The sequence below is a fragment of the Protopterus annectens genome, chromosome 7.part0 (genome assembly GCF_019279795.1).
Source record: "Protopterus annectens isolate FY-2018-M chromosome 7.part0, PAN1.0, whole genome shotgun sequence".
NCBI classification, from domain to species: Eukaryota; Metazoa; Chordata; order Ceratodontiformes; family Protopteridae; genus Protopterus; species Protopterus annectens.
In genome coordinates, this window is record NC_056739.1 from 320,897,616 (window position 1) to 320,917,485 (window position 19,870).

General features: G+C 42.8%; 1 protein-coding gene across 4 annotated transcripts in view; it reads right to left on the reverse strand.

Moving 5' to 3' along the window:
• The window catches only part of AMPD2 (adenosine monophosphate deaminase 2), an 855,139-nt gene that overhangs the window by 344,230 nt on the left and 491,039 nt on the right, over nucleotides 1-19,870 (reverse strand). For all 4 annotated transcript variants that reach the window (XM_044076870.1, XM_044076869.1, XM_044076868.1 and 1 more), the window contains one exon: nucleotides 10,810-10,996. In XM_044076870.1, the coding sequence (XP_043932805.1) occupies nucleotides 10,810-10,996 (187 nt within the window). The remainder of the gene's footprint in view (nucleotides 1-10,809; nucleotides 10,997-19,870) is intronic.

Here is a 19,870-nt window from a genome sequence, read left to right on the forward strand (position 1 = left end):
AAACCCTAGTGGCGTGTACTCTGACTTTGCATGGTAGAAGGATTTTACTTCGTTGGTAAATCAAGGACATACAGTTTCTCAACCACTTGGACAAGGTTACGTTTGAGACAGGATTTCCCAATTTAGGGCCTGAGTAGGACACAAATAACTGGTCTGATTTACGTGCTGATTTAGTTCTGTCCAGGTAAAACCTTAACTGTCTATGTACATCCAAGCAAATGAAGGGAGTATTCTCCTTTATTTGAGTAGTTGGGAAAGAAGACTGGTAGGTCACTCGTTTGGTTAATTGTCAATTCAGAAATAACCTTGGGCAGAAAGGATGGATTAGTCCGGAGCGATACTCTGTCCTTATGAAATACCATATAAGGGTGTTTTATACACAAGGCCTGAAACTCTGAAATGCATCTGGCTAATGTGACAGCTACCAAAAATGGTGATTTCCAGGACAGGAACTTTAGGTCGCAAGTGGAAGCAGGTTCAAAGGGAGACTGCGTCATGGACTGTAGTACTAGTGTTAAATTCCAAGGTTCGATGGGTTCCCTGAAGGGTGGCCTGATACGAAAGACCCCTTTAAAAAAAGTTTTGCACAATGGGAGATTAGCAACGAGTCTTGAAAACCATTATGGAAGTTTGAGATAGCAGCTAAGTGTACTTCGATGGTTGAGGCTGCTGCTCCTGAATGAAGACTTGATAGATAATCCAAAACTACACTAACAGAAGCTGAGCAAGGGTCTCGTTGTCTTTCTCGTGACTAAATATGGAACCTCTTCCACTTGCTGAGACAGATTTTCCTGGTGGATGGTTTATGTGAAGCCAGAAGGATGTTGCGTATTGGGGAGTTAAGGTTACTCTGCCTGGCGATTACCGGAAGTGCAGAAATCAAGCTGTCAGCCTGAGACTCGAAATGCTCGGGTGAGTCAACCCTTGTGGGTGCAAGATCAATTCTGGAGTTGGATCCAGAATCCATGGGTGATATACAAGATGAGGTCAAAGAAGGGAAACCAAACTTGTCGTGGCCAGTAAGGAGCAATGAGGATTACTCTGCTTCTCAGACAAAGGGCTTTCTTTAGAAACTGGAGAAAGAGAAAAGCATACAGAAGTCTGGTGGGCCAATTGTGAATCAGAGCGTACCTCGGGGACTCCCCCTGCAAGGGGGATCAGGGCAAAGTAGCTGCTGCATTTGTGGTTTGTTGGAGAGGTGAATATGTCGCAGCAAGGCTGGCCCCAGTGGCTGAAGATTTTCACCACAATAGGACTGAGGGACCACTCATGAGGCAGTAGGATACATCTGCTCAGCTTGTCTGCGATCATGCTGGATCTCCTGGAAATATGCGTAGCAATCAGAAAGTGGTTAGAAGCTATTGCCCATTGCCAAATTCTCATGGCTTCTCAACACAACGGGTAGGACTTGGTTTCCCCTTGTTTGCTGATGTACCAGACTACGGACATGTTGTCTGATTGAACACTAATTGTCCCTGATGGAAAGATGGACTGAAGTGCTTGCAATGCTAGAAGCACTGCTCTCAGTTCTAGGACGTTGATATGCAGGTGGGCCTCTATGTCTGAGCCAAGTACCTTGGAACATCTTCCCCTGGTAAAGCCCCCCCCCCCACCAGGGAAGCATCCGTAGTCACTGTGGCCCTGGGCTGTTGTGGGCAAAATGTCTGTCTGGCTTCATCTACCACATTAAATCCCACTTGCATTGCTGGTTATTCGTATTTGAAAGGACAAGGGATGTTGTAAGGGGTACCACTGTGTTAGAAGGAGCCACTGGAGAATTCTCGTGTGTAGTCTTGCCAAGGGCACTATGGTAACTGACGTTGCCATAGAACCCAGGAGTTGAAGGACTGATCAAGCTGGGACTAGGCTTCAAGACAGTATCACCCAGATTTGGGATCTTATCCTGTGTAATCTGTGGTCCGTGAGAAGTCTAGGCAAGCATTTGTGTTGGAAATCGCTCCAATAATCTCTAGGGATTGAGAGGGAATCAGGCTGCACTTTCCCCAGTTTATTGAGATTCCCAAAGATACTGCTAGTCAGAGTGTAGTTTAGTGCTATCTCCAGTAGACACTTGGTGGGGGTGGTGAGGAGCCAATCATCTAGATATGGAAACATCAGGAATTCTTGTAGTCTCAAGTGAGCTGTTACCACTGCCATGCACTTGGTGAACACTCTGGGGGCTGTAGAGAGTCCGAAGGGCAGTACGCGGAATTGAAAGTGATTGGCTCCCAGCCAGAAGTGAAGAAATCTGGAGTGTTTCTCAATTTTTATGTGGGAATATGTATCCTGAAGATGTACTGAGCACATCCAATCATCTTTCTCCAAGAATGGAAGGATAGACTGAACCGTGACGATCCGCAATTTTTCTTGTTTGACAAATTTGTTTAGGAGACTGTGATCCAGAATTGGTCTCCAGCCCCTGTCTTTTCTGGCACTAAAAAGAATCTTGAGTAGAATCCGGATCCTATCTGGTCGGGTGGGAATGTCTGAATGACTCTTTTTTGAAGCAGCTTTTGAATTTCTAGCAATGCTGTTTCCCTTTGATTGGGTGGAATGTCAGGAATTCGACTTGGTAACTTTGGGTAAAGATTGAAAGGGACACGGTATCCTCTGGTTATGATCCATTGCACCCATAAATCTATTGTTACTGCTAGCCAGGCAGAATGGTGCAAGGAAAAACGTCCCCAGACTGCTTCCCACCAGAGACTGCCTGTTTGGGGGGGTGGACAGTCTGGCTCTCCTAGGCCAGTTCCTTTTTTGTGGCAGCAGCCACCACCATCACATCTACTGGAAAACCCTTGAACCAGTGTGGGTGCTGTTTGGGAGGAGATAAAATTTTGTCCCGCCTCCATTGGATCGGTTCAGTGGTATCAGGACTCTTCCATGCGCACTGCACCATGAGCTGAACCAGCTCATCTACAGGTGGGGTCACCCAGGAAGTACAGGGTTGAGCATGAAAAGTCTGCAGGAACACAGACTCCTCAGAAAAGGGATTGGTGGGCTTCCAGTCACCCCACTGTTTTAGTATTTCAAAGATGTCTCCAAACGAGACATCAAGGGGCAACCGTGGGGACCCCTCCCCTTCATCGTAGTCCGTATAAATAGGTAAGAAACTCCTCAGGTGAGTCCACATGCTTCCTCTTGCACGTCTTCTTGCATGATACCTCTTCAGTGGAAGCTTCTGAAGAGGATGCCAAAAAAGGGGCGCCCTGCAGTAGGGTATCCTGGGGCTCTTGTGCTTCATGTCCCGAAGCAGTGGCTTGTGTCAACTGCAGCTCAGAGGAAGGACATAATAGAGGCTCTGACACAAATGGCTTGCCTACAGAGGCAAGGGCCCTCTCCATCGCCTGGAAAGCTGGCCCACCTGAAGAGGGATGGAAGTCTGGAACTGAGAAGGACAACCTCAGAACCAGGGTCACACCCCGCTCCAACAGACCAGTTCCCAGGGAAGGAGTCTCATAAGGACCCGGGTAGCAACAGGACTCCTGGGATCATAGATGGCACTGTAGAATAAAAAGGCGTTGTACTAGGAGCCACAGTTGCCCATGGTCCAATCATGATCCTTAAAAAGGCTTGGTTCTGAATGAACCAAAGGGCAAATGGTTGGTTCTGGGACCATGGTGAGGTCCACCAGTAGAACCGAAGCAGTGGGAGCCGATGAGGGTGTCACTTCCAGGGGCATCGATATCTGCACAGAGGTCAAAGGAGGAGAATATGCTGGAGTCCATGGAGAAATACTCCCAACTCCTAAAGGGCGGGGGAGTTTTGGAAGGTCTTGTAATCCCCCTCGCCATCAGCATCTGATTCACAAGACACATCACATCCAATTCCGACAGGCTCCTGGTCAAGCGAGTCGATATCCCAAACGGCAGTCAGGTCTTTCCAAGAAGGGGCTAAACTGCTGCCTGAAAAAGGGATCCACTGTGGGTGAATATCAGGTCCTAGCTGAATGGTCTATTGGCACCGAAGTTTCGTGGTTGGGGACCTGTATAGAAGGTGTGTCCGGAGTAGAAATTATAGGTAAGCTCAGTGCTGTAGTCAAGGCCGGTGCCGAGGACGTTACCGGGGTTAAAGATATCAAAGATGGCACTGAGGTCGCTGCTGTAATAATAATCATCGGTGCTGAGACTGGCACCAAAGATGCAGATTTTGATGACGGCACCATAGTCGGTACCACAGACGGCACTGTGAAAATCGGTTTAGGTCCTGGAACAGTCAATTCTGGCATTTTTTTGTTCTGGTTCCTGCTTTCTGTCACCTGAAGGTGATGAAGGAAAGTACAGTTGTGTACACTTACCATAAATGTAGATGTTCGAGTGTATTCACTGTTGCAGTCATTACATTAGGGTAATCTGCTGGCAGGTTGCCCTCAGTCAGCCTGAATAACAAAGTCTTGGGTCCTGTGTCGGTTGCCGTCTCCTCTTCCATGACGTCAGATCGTCAGGGGTATAAAACATGCAGCAGACGCCATTTTATTCAGTTTTTCTTGTCCCAGATGTCAGGTGCCCCCCCTAAATGGGGAGCAAAAACAAACAAACAAAATATATATATATATATATATATATATATATATATATATATATATATAATAACAGCAATATATGTAAATGCACTTTTAGCAACATAAACTTTACCTTCATCTAAAAGCAAATACACCACAAAGGCTTTAAAATATAGTGAAGGAAAGAGAAGTTATAGAAAAGAGGGATGGCGGGTGGGTAACCCGGACTGCAACAGTGAATACACTCTACCATCTACATTTATGGTAAGTGTACACAACCGTACTATGTTCTTTGTGTTTCACTGTTGCAGTCATTACATTTGGGTAGAATCCTAAAGCTATGGATGGGAGGATGGAACTAAATAGCATTAGGAGCGGTTATAAGTCCCTGCAGAACTGCAGTGGCAAATCCTGCCCTGGATTTGGAGAAGAGAGGCAAATGATGATGCTTTGTGAAGGTATGAACAGAGCTCCAAGTAGCAGCTTCTAGAATGTCTTTGGTTGGAACTCCTCTGAGAAAGGCTGCTGAGGTAGAGGCAGCCCTGGTGGAAAGTGACTGGATTCCCTTGGGCACAGGTTTACCATGGTGCAAGTAGCAGAAACTAATGCAGTGGCTTATCCACTTAGAAACAGTCTGCTTTGATATAGCCTTCCCCTATGATCCTGAAGCAAATGCCACCAGTAGGTGCTCAGACTTTCTTAGAGATTTGGTCCTGTTAAAGTAGAATTTTAGTTGTCTGTGTACGTCCAATGAATGCAGAATCCGCTCCCCCTTGTTCTGCGGATTTGGGTAAAATGTTGGCAGGTGAATTGTTTGGTTAAGAGCCACACTGGATACCACCTTAGGCATAAAGGAAGGATTGGTCCTGAGGGACACCCTGTCAGGGTAAAATGTAATAAAAGGCTCCACAGCCATGAGAGCCTGTAGTTCTGAAACCCTCCTTGCTGAAGTGATTGCCAAGAGGAAAGACGTTTTCCAAGATAAAAATTTTATATCCGCAGTAGCTGCTGGTTCAAAAGGTGGCAGGGTGAGTTTTTCCAGCACAAAATTGAGGTCCCATGCAGGAATTGGTGATGATCTGGGAGGCCTTATATTTTTTTGCCCCTCTAAGATGCTGTTTTAGCAGAGAATGAGAAAAGAGGGGAGGCTCTGTGTTGTAATGAGCCAAGATGGCAGAGGCATGGATTTTTACTGAAGAAAAAGATAGGCCCTTGTCAAGCATCTCAGTCAAGTATTGTAAAATCTGAGGGATGTTTGGTTTTGCTGTGTCCGTTCCTTGTGCTTGGTTCCAAGCACAGAATCACTTCCATTTATCAGCATAAGATTTTCTAGTACTAGGCCTTCTGGCTTCCAAAATGACATCCATCACAGATTTACTGAGAGGTGTTGTTTGAATAATTAAATGATCAGCCATGCTGCAAGGTTCAAAGTTTGGAGCCGAGTGTGTAGAATTTGATTGTTCTGCTGAGGCAGTAGATGAGGTATTTGAGGCAAGTACCAAGGAGGGAGTTGAGACATATTCCTTAGAACTGGGTACCAGTGCTGGCGAGGCCAGTCCAGAGCAATCAGGATCATTTTTGATTTTTCCTGTCTGATCTTTAGTAAGACCTTGGAGAGAAGAGGCAGAGGTGGAAAGGCATACTGATGGGTTTTTCCAACTGAAGGATAGGACATCCACTTTCCATGCTTGTCTGTGATAAGTCCTTGTGCAGAATTTGTCCAGTTGATAATTTTGGGGAGTGGCAAAAAGATCTGTGTCTGGGCACCCCCATTTCTGTGTTACCATGCTGAAGATTTGTGGAGCCAGTTTCCACTCATGCGGGTCCATAGGATTTCTGCTTAGGTCGTCTGCCAGAGTATTTTGTTTTCCTGGCAGGAATTGAGCTTGAAGATGTACTTGGTAAGTCAAAGCTGTGTTCCACAATGCCATGGCTAGTCTGCAAAAGGGGTAGGAATGTGTAGCCCCCTGTTTATGTACCACATAACCGTGGTGGTGTTAGTCTTTATCAGTATTTGTCCTGGATGAATTAAGTCCTTGAAAGCTGTCAGAGCATTCTGAACAGCTAGCATCCCTTTCTGGTGGATATGCAGATACATTTGTTTTGGGCTCCATATGCCCTGAATGCATCTCCTCGCCAAGCATAGTCTGATGCTTCTGTAGTTAGGGTTTGGGTGGTAGGGGGTAGAGTGAATGATAGTCCCTTGTTTTGGTGACATGTCTCTGCTCACCAAAGAAACACCTGTTGTAGGCAGGGAATGAGAGGAATCATTGTTTCCAGACTGTCACAATGTTGACTCCATAAACTTTTTAGGTACCATTGAAGTTTCCTCATATGCAGTCTTGCATATGGAATTAGTAGAATGCAGGATGCCATGAACCCCAAAGCCTGCAGAATTTGACTTGCAGATAACTAGGTTTTTGTTTCCATCTGTTTGAAGTATGTTGTCAGTTGCCTTTGTTTGTCTGGCGTAAGGTAAGCCATCTGGGCAGTTGTATTCAAGCTTGCACCCAGGAATGTAATTATTTGAGAGGGTATCAACTGGGATTTCTTTTCATTTGTGTACCCTAGGCATGTTAGAAGCCTTTTTACAAATGCCAGATGTTGAAGAAGAATGTCCTTGCTCTCTGCTTGAATGAGACAGTCGTCCAGTATGGATGAATCTGTATGCTGCTTTGTCTGCAAAATGCAATTACTGGTGCCAGGCACTTTGTAAAGACCCTGGGCGCAGTAGATAAGCCAAAGGGCAGTGCAGAGAATTGGTGATGCAAAAAACCTGCCTTGAAGCGGAGGTATCTTCTGCACGTTTCCTTATTGGGATATGCAGGTATGCCTCTTAAGTCTAGAGTCACTAATCAAGCGTTCCTGCCCAGCATAGGCAGTAGCTGTTGTAAAGTCAGCATTTTGAATTTTGGAATGTCCAGGAACGTGTTCAAAATTGATAAGTCCAGTATTTGACGCCAGGCATAGTCTTTTCTGGGTACCAGGAAAAGTCTTGAATAAAAACCTTGTCCTTTTTCCTGTTCTGGTACTGGTTGAATAGCCCCCATGTCCATGAAGGACATAACTTGTTTCTGAGCCTCTGCCCATTGATTTTGTGGCAGATCTGGCCAACCGTTTGGAATTGGCAAAGTATGGAAATGAAATCTGTACCCCTGGGATACTATGTTTAATACCCACTTGTCCTGGGTAATTAACTGCCAGTTTTGAGCATGAAGTGCTAATTTTCTCCTCAAGGGGGCTGCCAAAAGATAAGTGCTTGGTGAAGGTAGAGGGAAGTCATTGAGACTGCTTACTGTAGGGTTGTGCTTTGTTTCCTCCAGATTTGAAGGTGGAGGCACCCCATTGCTTTGACCTGTAAGAACCCTGTGATTGGTATCTAGAGCCTTTTGAGCGCCTAGATTTGCCTTGAGAGGATCTGTTGGACACAGGAAGGGACCAATTTTTAGTAGGCCAGTGCCTACTGAACCTGGGTGACTGCACTTGTAAGGAATCTTTTACAGTTTGCATAGATTTAGCTTCGTCTTCCATTTTCTTTAAAACCTCTTCTGCCTTATTACCAAACAGAGTATCAGGCTGTAAAGGGGCATCTAACAATTTAGCTTTAACATGATCAGGCAGATTTTGCTCCATGAGCCAGGCATGCCTTCTAATCACGGATCCAGTAACTGCGGCTCTGCAAGAACCCTCCAAGGATTCAAAACCACATTGCAACGTATGCTTTCCAACCTGTTCTGCTGCATGCAATAATTCCTGTAATTCTTTATTTTCCACACAATCAGAAATCAACATAATTTTCTGTTTCAATAAGCCCATAACATGCTGTTGATATTCAAGCATATGAAACTGGCAGTTTAAGGCCCTAATTGCCAAGGTTGCAGATGTATAAACCTTCTTTCCCCATCTATCCAGTGCCCTGGAATCTCTATCAGAGGGGGTAGGATTTTTGGCTGTAGAGGCCTTTACACCTTTGGAACCCTGTGATAGGATCAGCAGCAGGATTTTGAATAGAAATTTGTGGGAGTCCAAAACCCTGTAATATCTGTCTGGCTTACTAGGAGCCGGAGGTAGGGAATCAGGAGCCATGCTTGATTCCGAAAACACATCAACAATGTCCAATACAGGATATTGCCAAAGGCCTATGCCGAGGAAGAAGGAAATCCTGAAGCCACTTTTTGGATTCAGAGAAATCCTGACTCTCTCAATGAAAATGTTCCCTTAAAGTATGCAAGGTTTCTCAGGAGGAGATGCAGATGGGATGGATTCTTCTGCATCTGAATCCTCATAGGGTGGAATAGAAAATTCCTGATCAGAAGAGGAATCAGAAGAAATGGAAACCTGATCTGAAGATTCATAATCAGTGTCTTGCCTAGGCATCTTAGTGGGGGGGGCCCTGATCAAGGTAATTAAGTCCTCAGCCATTTTGATCATCTGTTTTTTTTTAGGCATAGGGGCCTGAGCACTTGGTTCATGCGTCAGTTTTTTAGACTTAGATGTTTTTGATCTTGTTTTTAAAACTGGTGTCGGTTTTATATAAAAATGTTGAGGCCTGAAAACACCATCAGAAGCCGGTGCTTGCTCAGCCGCTCCGGACCCATCCAAGGGAGAGACATCCGCGGGTTCAATACTCTGAGAATGTCGCGGCATACCGGACTCCGCATGGGTCTCGGTAGAGGCCTGCGACTCAAAAGTAGCGGGTATCAGGGGCTGCGAAAGCACCTCACTGAGTACCGGCGACTGGCTTAGGAGAAGCTTCATCGTCGGTTTTGGACCTCGACGGTCTGTCTCTCTCTTTTTCTTTGCGTTTTTTGTGAACTCCGGTAGTCTGATTGCTAACAGATGACATTTCAATTAAATCTGGATCCAAAATATTTTGAAGCAAAAATATACTGACGCTTAATCTAGCGTAATCCAACGTTAAATCTAGCACAAAACCGACAGCAAGGCACGTTATGATCTGGGCCTAGGCAAGGAATACAGCACAAATGAAAATCCTTATGAGGTATTTGCTTCCCACAAGTAATGCAATTATTAACTTTTACTGACATCGGTAAGGAGCAAGAAAAATTTTCCCCAACGGGGTACTTGGCTTTAGTTGAAGACTTCGGTTCTGAAACTCGAATGCAAAAATTTCAGGAGTCAGCCGACCGGCACTTGCGAAATGCTTCTGCTTCGGGCACCGCGCGGCAAGCAAGACTGAATAAAATGGCGTCGGCTGCATGTTTTATACCCCTGATGACCTGACGTCATGGAAGAGGAGACAGCAACTGACGCAGGACCCAAGACACTGTTATTCAGGCCAAGTGAGGGCAACCTGCCAGCAGATTACCCTAATGTAATGACTGCAACAGTGAAACACGAAGAACATCAGAGTATGGTCTCTTTCTGTGTTCTTTACTGGGAGGGGATAAGCCCTCCAACCCAGAGAGAGCCTCTGAGAAGGGTGTCTTAAGGAGATCCTTCAGAATTGGCTTGTTTTTCCTTTCATTAACGGTTCAGGAGCTAAACCCTTTACAAATAGAACAAGGAGGTTGAAGCGACAAATGAGGGACACCCAGATAGCACACACGAGACACATGAGTGTCCGAATTCAGCATTCTGCGACCGCACTGGTCGCACTGTTTGAAACCAGAAACTCCCTTCTTTTCCGACATGGTACACTAAACAACTGTCACAAATTATAATCAACACAGAAGTAACAGCAAAGATTTTTTTATATATAAAGAAGAAAGATGGGGGAAAATACCAACAATGATATTGGAAGAGGTTACCTCAAGGGTAGTGGGAAAGGGTCTATACCAACGATGGTATTAGAGATTATCTAAAAAACGGTTAAGAAGCACAGCAACAATAAAAGACACTAATATAGTAAGACAGTGGGTAATAAGATAGGGAAAGAAATATACAGAAGAAGAACAAGTAATTTGAAAAACTCCAAAGTACTTTGCTGAGAGCTGGCTTGACATGGCTTTAGGGCAATGCAGCAAACGAGATCTGAGGTAACAGGAAGAAGGGTATTGTGGGTAAAAGCTTAGAGCAAGAGTTTTTTGGCTGGCATGAGTTTATTACAAGGCCAACTCGGTTCCGAGGATGGAACCAACACCCATCAGTAAGGAATGAATGAAGGTTAACAACATCAGATCTGCCATTCTGTACACTCTAATATTATGTTCTTGCTTTCAAATGCACAACAAGCAAATGGGCCTAGTTTCTGGTTAATGCCCAAAAATACATCATTCACTCATATTTGTTACTACACTATGCAGCAAACTGTTGAAGGGCCCAACTATACGCAGTCCTATCTTTACCTGGTGCTATGGGTGACTCAGGGGTGACATCATAGAACTGTGTCTCCCAGGGTTTGTCTCCAAGCTCACTCAAGAATCGTGAAGTAGTGTTGAAAAAATTCTGCATTGAGTATGCCATGTACTTCTGTCTGATGAATAGTGCTTTCACAATGCATTTAGCAGCATCTAGAAGGTCAGTAAATGGTACCTGTGGGAACAAGAAGCCATCAGTGAAAAATCCTGCAAAAAACATGACCTCCACTTTTAAAAGATATCCCTTGACGAACAGTAAATGGTCATATTTACATGGTACAAAACAGTATGCATTTTAACTTGTTAGACTGGATAACATGTCAAATGTTCAAATAATATACCTCAGAGTGCTATATTTAAAGCAATAACTATATGGGCACTTCCCCATTAATGTCTAATGGGAAAGCTTTTCACATAATTAAAACAGCATGACATAACACAACATAAAGTATAGCTACTTTGACATTTACAAATCTAAATAACAGTTTATGTTATGCAACTGACCCCAGAAATAACACTCAAGAGATGACCATAACGTGATACAGAAAACAGACACGATAGTTTTAAATCATGAAAAAAGAAATCACAAACTGAAAGGGGAACAAAAACAGCTTGACAGCTGTCAATGTCTGAGTGCACTTTATTATAAGACACAAAGACTGAAGGAGCGACTACAATATTTAAAGATCAAATGTACTGTACAAATGGAATACATGCAGTCTTATATGCAGCTAAACAGAAAACAAAGTAGTACAGTTGTGTAAGGCACTGAACCATCTGACTTCAAAGCTCATTCTCTAGAATAAAACTTGTGTGTATAAATCTCTGATAATCAAAACCCAAGATAGCAAAAACTCTCTCAAAACAGTACATTACCCTATGTCAGTGTATAGGCTACCTTGGAAGGTTATTTTTCTCCTGAGAAGCTAAGACCATAAAAAGCTTGCTATAAAAATACTGGAACTCAGTCCCTCCTGATAGTCACATCAGCGTATGATCTCTCTATATTCTTAGAGAGTCTGAAGATTTATCTAGTCACTAACTCTGACTATGCACTTAGTTAAGCAATAATTCACATAACCAACAGCATAACTGCCCAAGATATAAAAGGCCTTAATGTCTGCTCACTATATGACAAATCACACTATCACAATACCACATCTTGCTCTTGATATTTTCCCACCTCTTTTCATACAAATGTTCGGTTTTCTCCTAAAGACATCCTCCCTACCCAAGTCCTCTGTCCACTCCAAACTGCACTTTAAAACACTTGCTTCTGGCTATGACCTTTACCTCTTCTCCCTAAATTTGAATTACTTAAACCCATTTGCACCAAATTAATGCATTTCTACTGGACTGAATTTGTCCTAAATGTTTGACTGCTGTTACTATATAAAATTTGCCTGGTTCCTAATTATTTAGATGATTTATATTGTTGTCCTCCTTAATGTTATAAATGAAGCTTTTCTCTCTGGGACTGTAATGAAAAAGGGCTAAAAGGTCATTCAGATTACCCTGGCTAACAAATAGAAGTAAGAAAGTAATGCAGGATGCAGGGAAATGAGCCTTCTCAGATTACTGCAGCTTCAAAGAAAAATACTGCAACGTAGGCGGATGACAGAGAAAAAAGGATCCTGCCATCTTAGACCCTGCTAAAGCAGACAAAAGAATAAATAACCGCAATCAGATCCCATGATAACACAAACATAATCCGTCTCCAGATTGCTAAGAACTATAAAACAGCAGTCCGGCACTTACATGATGTCTAAGCTATGCTGCCAGCCAAGACACAGTTACATCAGACAGTGAAGTTCCACTGCTAGCCCTACATCTGAATGTCATGCTTGACATGCAGATTTTTTTTTTTAATGTCAGAGTCACCTGAACAGCCATGTATCTAACAGCACTGAGAGCAATCAGAACAAAGCACTGTGGCAAAACAGCCAGTACAAACCATAAACCAAAAAACAAAAACAAGGGTATGGCTGGAGACAGGAGTGACGTTAAAAATTTTTTGGTTATGGCGAGTGGCTTATGTCAAGTGGCTCATGCTACTTCCTTCATCTAAATCCCCACAATTAACATATGGGAAGACTAAAAAAGAGATATTCTCCCAGTCAAACTTGCAGAAAGAGGACCCCAAATAGGACAGAAAACTTTTCTTGCACAAGTAAGGGGAACTACAGCCTCCATTACCCTATAAAAAAAGGCAAATAAAAGAAAAATAGTAGCAATGCCAAAGCATGGGGAAAAAACATCTTCAGCCAAGCATCTGAGACACAATTTTTGGAATTCTCAATTCCAGCATCTGGGAGTGAAGAAAAATAAGGACCACTGGATCCCCTCCCTTTACCACAAGGAACATCAGGACTTTCCTAGAAGGCCTAACTCAGAAAGGCAGACCCCTCCCTTGTAAGCAGTACACTGACAAACAAGAGTCATTACCTGCAGGATCACTAACATTTGCACACTAGTAGTGACAAAAATGCCCTTTTCTTACTTTTTGTTTCCATGTTCTGAATCAAAGACTCTCCCCCACAAGTGTCCATAAAGACACTGAACAGATTGTCAACACTGTCCCTGAATTCACACTTGTCTAAGTATGGGGGAAAGGTCTTTGAAACTCTGTATACCACGCTACAGATCAGCCTGCTGCCCTCAGTTAAAGACATTTCAGCCAGAAAGGCAGATGTCTACTGAATATCTGTATTGATGCAACAAAACATTGAACAAATGGTTTAATGCTTTCAACCCCATAGTCACTTAGAAATGAGCTTTCTTTTTCAAGATAAAAGGCCTTCATCTTAAATGTCCTAAAGGAAAACTACATAAACATTAAACGTTACATTCTACCAGAACCTCAAACTAGAGTGCAAATGAACAGGCAAGGCTGAAAGAAATTAAAATACTTTTAATACACAAGAAATAATCAAAAGATTAAATAAACATAATCCAAAAGAGTTTCTTTTTACAAACTTTTTAAAAAGACATACACTAGTTTGAGGTTCTGGTTGTCTTTTTGAGTGCTTGCGCTGGTTACATTAGACTATAACTAAGTCTAACAGCTTCAGATCAAGGGGTTATAAACTGATAATCAAACTCCTCACTGATGTCTTAATGTCTTATCAGGGATGTGAAAACCTTTATGAACTACATCAGAGTGCTGAAATCTGTCTTATTCTACCACCTTAAAAACACTAAATTCAAGGAGCCTATCCTACTGGTCTGAAAATTACTTTGGGCTTCTTTGAGTGAGCTTTAATTTATCAAAAAAATGCTCTCTAGCATTTTGACTGATTGGTTCATATGTTATAAATGTACACCATTTTTTTGTTTAGCTCTAGTTTTACTGAAGTGTTACTTGCTTTTGTCTTTAGAGTTTTACAGCTGAAGGTTAAAATCAGAAAGCAAATGTTTTGTGTTTCATTCTGGGTTCAAAGGGGTTAACTGTTTCTAAACAGGGAAAAGTGGAGAAACATCATTTTTATTTATTGTAATGTAAAAAAAAAAAAATCAAGTTTCATTGTGAGAGTAGCCACAAAAGACTGCTCTGTATTTTTAACTATGTAGTTTAGAGTTTGTATACTTGTTCCTGTCTCACTACAGTGTTATTTTCTTCTTGTAGGTTTAAACGTTCTAGGTTAGTATCGGAAAGCAAACATCTGTCTTGCATTCTATCAGTCCAAGGGAGTAACTGATTCAGAATTCATAGGTTCACTGATATATACTAGGCAAACTACCACCAGGGCCTTTATAAACCTAGCCGTGCAATTTGAGGTGGTGCTAGTGCATCCCACATACCCAGGAGGAAAAATTCTTAAGAATGAAGGCACCCCTTGGTGGGCTGTAGTGATTCCTGCTGTCCATATCCATGAGCTAGTCACCTCACTATATAAAAGCCAGCACTTAGAGCATGCACCTATCCTGCCCCTCTCAAAGAAATCTGCAAACTCAGAATGATCACCCACTTTCAACTACACCAGTTTGGCTCGTCAACTAACCAGGCCCACCAATCAAAGCTGGTAATCTTCTAAAAATGCATGTAATTTTTCATTTAGTTCCTAGTACACGCCTTATACCACCATTACTTTATTATTCATTTATTTATTTCCAGTTTGATTACCGGGGAAGTCCACTGGGCCCAGAGAGCCCTTTTCAGTGGAGGCCCTGGGAGAAAAGCTCCATGAAACAGATTACAGTAAAGATAGCAGTCCAAAAAAAAATAAAAATAAAAATACAAATACAAATACATATCAAATAATACAAAGTGAGCAATATTGCCCATTGTGGAAAGATATTGTGCAGATACATTAACAAATTCACACAGTTAAAGTCAAAAGCTATTTACAATATTTACAGAGTGTGAGAAATCGTATAGGAATTGGCTAGAGAAGGTTATAGCCAGCTATAGGTACTTAGGAACTCAGGAGGATACCCTCTCCCAGGGGCTTCTGACCTGCACTGGATTACATCCTGTGCTCTACAGTTGTAGACACAAGGTCTCCAGAATTGTGTACTACAGCTCCAAAGGAGTCTTGTCAGTAGTCATTCAACAAAGATGCTGCTTCCTTCTTTCTTCTACCACTGTCTTAAGTGGTTTGCCTACTTTATGGATATGTGAAATGACGACTCCTTATTCCTGTCTATGTTTGTTTTTAAAAGTATACCCAGACAAAAATGTATACTTTTCCCTTAGGTTTTTGTTCCCAATTTACATTACTTGATACAGAGGTGTTGCACTCCTGAATGTACTGTTCTTCAGATGACACATTAAACAGAGGTCACATCTGCCCAAGCTGGTGGTACCATAGACGCAAGGACCCTACACTACTTATTGAAAAGAGTAGAGGAGGTTCCCTAGTGCCCTGGCCACATTTCTCTTAGTAGAAACACTATTTTGGGTCTCAACTGAAAATTAGCTGCTGGTCTAATGGGGCTAATCTAGTCAACAAACCTTAAGTAACTTAATAAATAAATAAAATGAATTAATTAATAAAAATAAATATCATAAATAATAGCAAAACATTCTGGATTTCTGTTCAGAATGTTGGATCCTGGCCACAGCCAACTTAGCAAAAATAAATAAATTCCTCTTTCCAGGTGAAGAAACAGTCCAGTTAAGGGTTTAGAGAGATCTTATTCAATGACGGACAAGAGTTATTTTCTGATTCTAAACTGACAATTGAGCAGCTTAAATAGCATCATTCCAGAGGAAGGTACCAGGTCTGTCAAGGTAGAGATGGGTTGGCTGGTGGAAAAATTAAGTTACGATTTGTATAACCAATGAAAGGGGCTGTACTATGTTACCCTGAAGTTACAAAGTGAAATTATTTTAAAATTTAAGTGTTTGGTATCCTTCACAAATAGTACATGACAGAAGTTCTAAACCACCACCTTAACCCAACTTAAAGGAGCAAAAACTTAAAATAAATAAATAAATAAAACAGGACAAATGAGGACAGAATTCAATCAGAAAGTAAACATTCAGAAACACTTTTGCCCTTAGGCTTACGAGGGTTCATCTCAAAAGAACATTGCAGTTTTATGTGCATAATGCAGGTTACAATTACAACTAAATGTACATTAAATATATAATTTATCAATCATTTGTTGACTGGGCAAGTCTGACTAGGACAGAACCTATTTTTGGCGGAGGACTGGGGAGAAATGCTCCAGATGCATGTCTTTGGAATGTGGGAAGAAACTGGAGATCTCTGAGGAAACCCATGCAAACGAACTGGAGAACCTCTTGCTGTAAGGTGACAACATTAACTACCTGCGCTGCCTCAAATTCTTTTATATATATATATCTATGTATATATATATATATATATATATATATATATATATATATATATATATATAAACATACACACAGATATTTATACACACAGATTTTATATATATAGGGCCTATATTACATAGCTGAAAACTTAAAATCTCGAGCGCTCACATTAGCGAATATGCAGGTACTCAAAATCGCTACTGTGGGGGGGGGGGTTGTGCCCCCCCCCAGCTAAATATATATTCCAACTCAGAGATCGCACTATAGTGAGGAAAGGGCTAATATCCCAATCTCCACTGTACTGCGATCCAAAAAATGAACATTGAATATCTGCATTTTCGCTCATGTGAGCGCTCGATATTAAGTTTTTGGCGATCTAAAGTAGACAGTACAGTTGTGTACACTTACCATAAATGTAGATATTCAGGTGTATTCACTGTTGCAGTCATCACATTTGGGTTATCTGCCTGCAAGTAGCCCTCAGTCGGCCTGAATACCAGAGTCTTGGGATTTCTGCGTCGGATGCTGTTGCTTATTCCATGACATTAGGGGTATAAAACATGCAGCAGATGCCAATACAGCAGTTTTTCTTGCCCCAGATGTCAGGAGCCCCCACAACAGGAAGCAATTACATGGTATGGGACACCCCCAGTAGAAAGTAAATACCAATGTTATACGGTATGGCAATATAAAAAAGGATAGGTAGAGGTATAGAGAAGTCGGGGCTGGAAGGAGGGTAACCAGGACTGCAAAAGTGAATACACTCTAACATCTACATTTATAGTAAGTGTACAAAACTGTACTATGTTCTTTGTGTTTCAGTGTTGCAGTCATCACATTTGGGTTGATTCCCAAAGCTGAGGATGGGTGGAGGTAGTTGAGAAGCATTAGGGTTGGCAATCAGTCCCTGTAAGACTGCTGTGGCAAATCCAGCTCTGGATTTAGAAAAGATAGGTAAGTGGTAATGCTTGGTGAAAGTGTGTACAGAGCTCCAGGATGCAGCTTCCAGGATGTCCCTGGTAGGGACTCCCATGAGAAATGCTGTAGCAGTTGATGCAGCCCTAGTAGCATGTGTTCTGATCCCCTGTAGTGTAGGTTTCCCATGGTGTTTGTAGCAGAAATGGATGCAGTCTGCTATCCATTTAGAAATGGTTTGCTTTGAAATGGCCTTACCCTCTGGCCCTGCAGCAAAGCTGACTAGCAGCTGGTCAGATTTTTTGAAAGGCTTAGTCCTGTTCAGATAGAACCTAAGCTGTCTGTGCACGTCCAGGGAGTGCAGGATCCTTTCACCTTTACTCTGAGGATTAGGGAAAAAAGTTGGCAAATAATGGGTTGGTTTAAAGTCACACTAGATACCGCGCCTTAGGCATAAATGATGGGTTAGTCCTGAGGGAAACCCTGTCTGCATGGAAGATAATGAAAGGTTCCACGGCCATAAGGGCTTGCAGTTCAGACGCTCTTCTTGCTGAAGCGATGGCTAGAAGTAAAGATGTTTTCCATGAGACGAATTTTAACTCTGCTGTAGCAGCAGGTTCAAAGGGTGGAAGCGTGAGCTTTTCCAATACGAAGTTAAGGTCCCAGGCTGGAGTGGGAGCTCTCCTGGGGGGGGGGGGGGGTCTTAAAATTTTGGCTCCTCTCAGTTTGACCAGAGGATGAGAGAAGATGGGTGGCTCACTATTATAATGAGCGGAGATGGCAGAGGCATGAATCTTAATTGAAGAAAAGGATAGGCCTTTGTGGAGCATTTCTGTTAAGAAATCTAGTATATGAGGTAAGCTGGGCACAGTTGTGTCCATTCCCTGATACTGGCTGCAGGAACAGTATCTCTTCCACTTTTCCAAACAGGATTTTCTAGTACTAGGCCTCCTTGCCTCAAGAATGACATCCAGCACCTGCTTTCTGAGGGTTGCTGGTGATGAGTTCAGGGAATGAGCCAGGCTGCTAGGTTCAGGGTCTGTAGCTGAGGGTGTAAAATCTGGCCCTCTTGCTGGGGACAGCAGGGAGGGAGTCTGAGGCAAGTGCCATGCTGGCACTACTGACAGACTGTGCAAAAGAGGGTAGCAGTGCTGGAGTGGTCAGTCTGGTGCAATCAGGATTGTCCTTGGCTTGTTCTGTTTGATCTTTAGTAGAATCTTCGAGAGGAGGGGCAGAGGGGGAAAGGCATAGATTGAGAGCCTTTCCCAGGTAAAGGACAAAGCATCCACTTTCCAAGCTTGGCTGTGGGGAGTTCTGGTGCAATATTTGCTCAATTGATAGTTCTGAGGGGAAGCAAAGAGGTCCACCTCTGGTGCCCCCCACCTGTTCCTCAAAAGCTTGAATATTTTGAGTTTCAATTTCCACTCATGTGGGTCCATGAGATTTCTGCTTAAGTCGTCTGCCAGTGAATTTAGTTTGCCTGGCAGGAATTAAGCTTGCAGGTGCACTTGGTTGCTCAAGGCTGTGTTCCACAGAGCCATGACTAATCTGCAGAGTGGGTAGGAATGGGTTCCCCCCTGCTTGTTTATGTACCACATAAAGTACAGTTTTGTACCTACCATAAATGTAGATTTGAGTGTTCACACTGCTGCAGTCATCACACTTGGGTTATCTGCTGTCAGGCAGTCCCGCAGTCGGCCCGAGTTCCAAAGTCTTGGCCCGGCGTCGGTTGCTGTCGCTTCTTCCCTGACATCAGTGCGACAGGGGTATAAAAGAGGCAGCCGATGCCATTTTCTTCAGTTTTTCTTGCCCCAGATGTTAGGTGCCCCCCAAATAGGAAGGCAATACATAATCCTAAGTAAATTACATAAGTAGAAAACAATATCTACATCTGTAAGCAAATACACCATATAGAAATACATCTTGGAGATTGTATAAACAGGGAGCTATAGATAAAACCCAGGTAAGAAGAGGGGAAGGTGGGAGGGTAACCTGGACTGCAGCAGTGTGAACACTCGAACATCTACATTAATAGTAGGTACAAATCTGTACTATGTTCATCGTGTTACACTGCTGCAGTCATCACACTTCGGTTGAATCCCAAAGCTAAGGCTGGGCGGTTGGTACTAAACAGGGTTTGGAGAAGCTAGTAGGCCCTGCAAAACTGCAGTGGCAAAGCCAGCTCTGTTTTTTGAGTATAGAGGTAAGTGGCAGTGCTTGGTGAAGGTGTGCACTGAACTCCAAGTTGCAGCTTCCAAAATATCCTTGTTTGGTACCCCTCTGAGGAAGGCTGCTGATGTTGCTGTAGCCCTGGGTGGAATGAGGCCTAATGTTACCAGGTATAGGTTT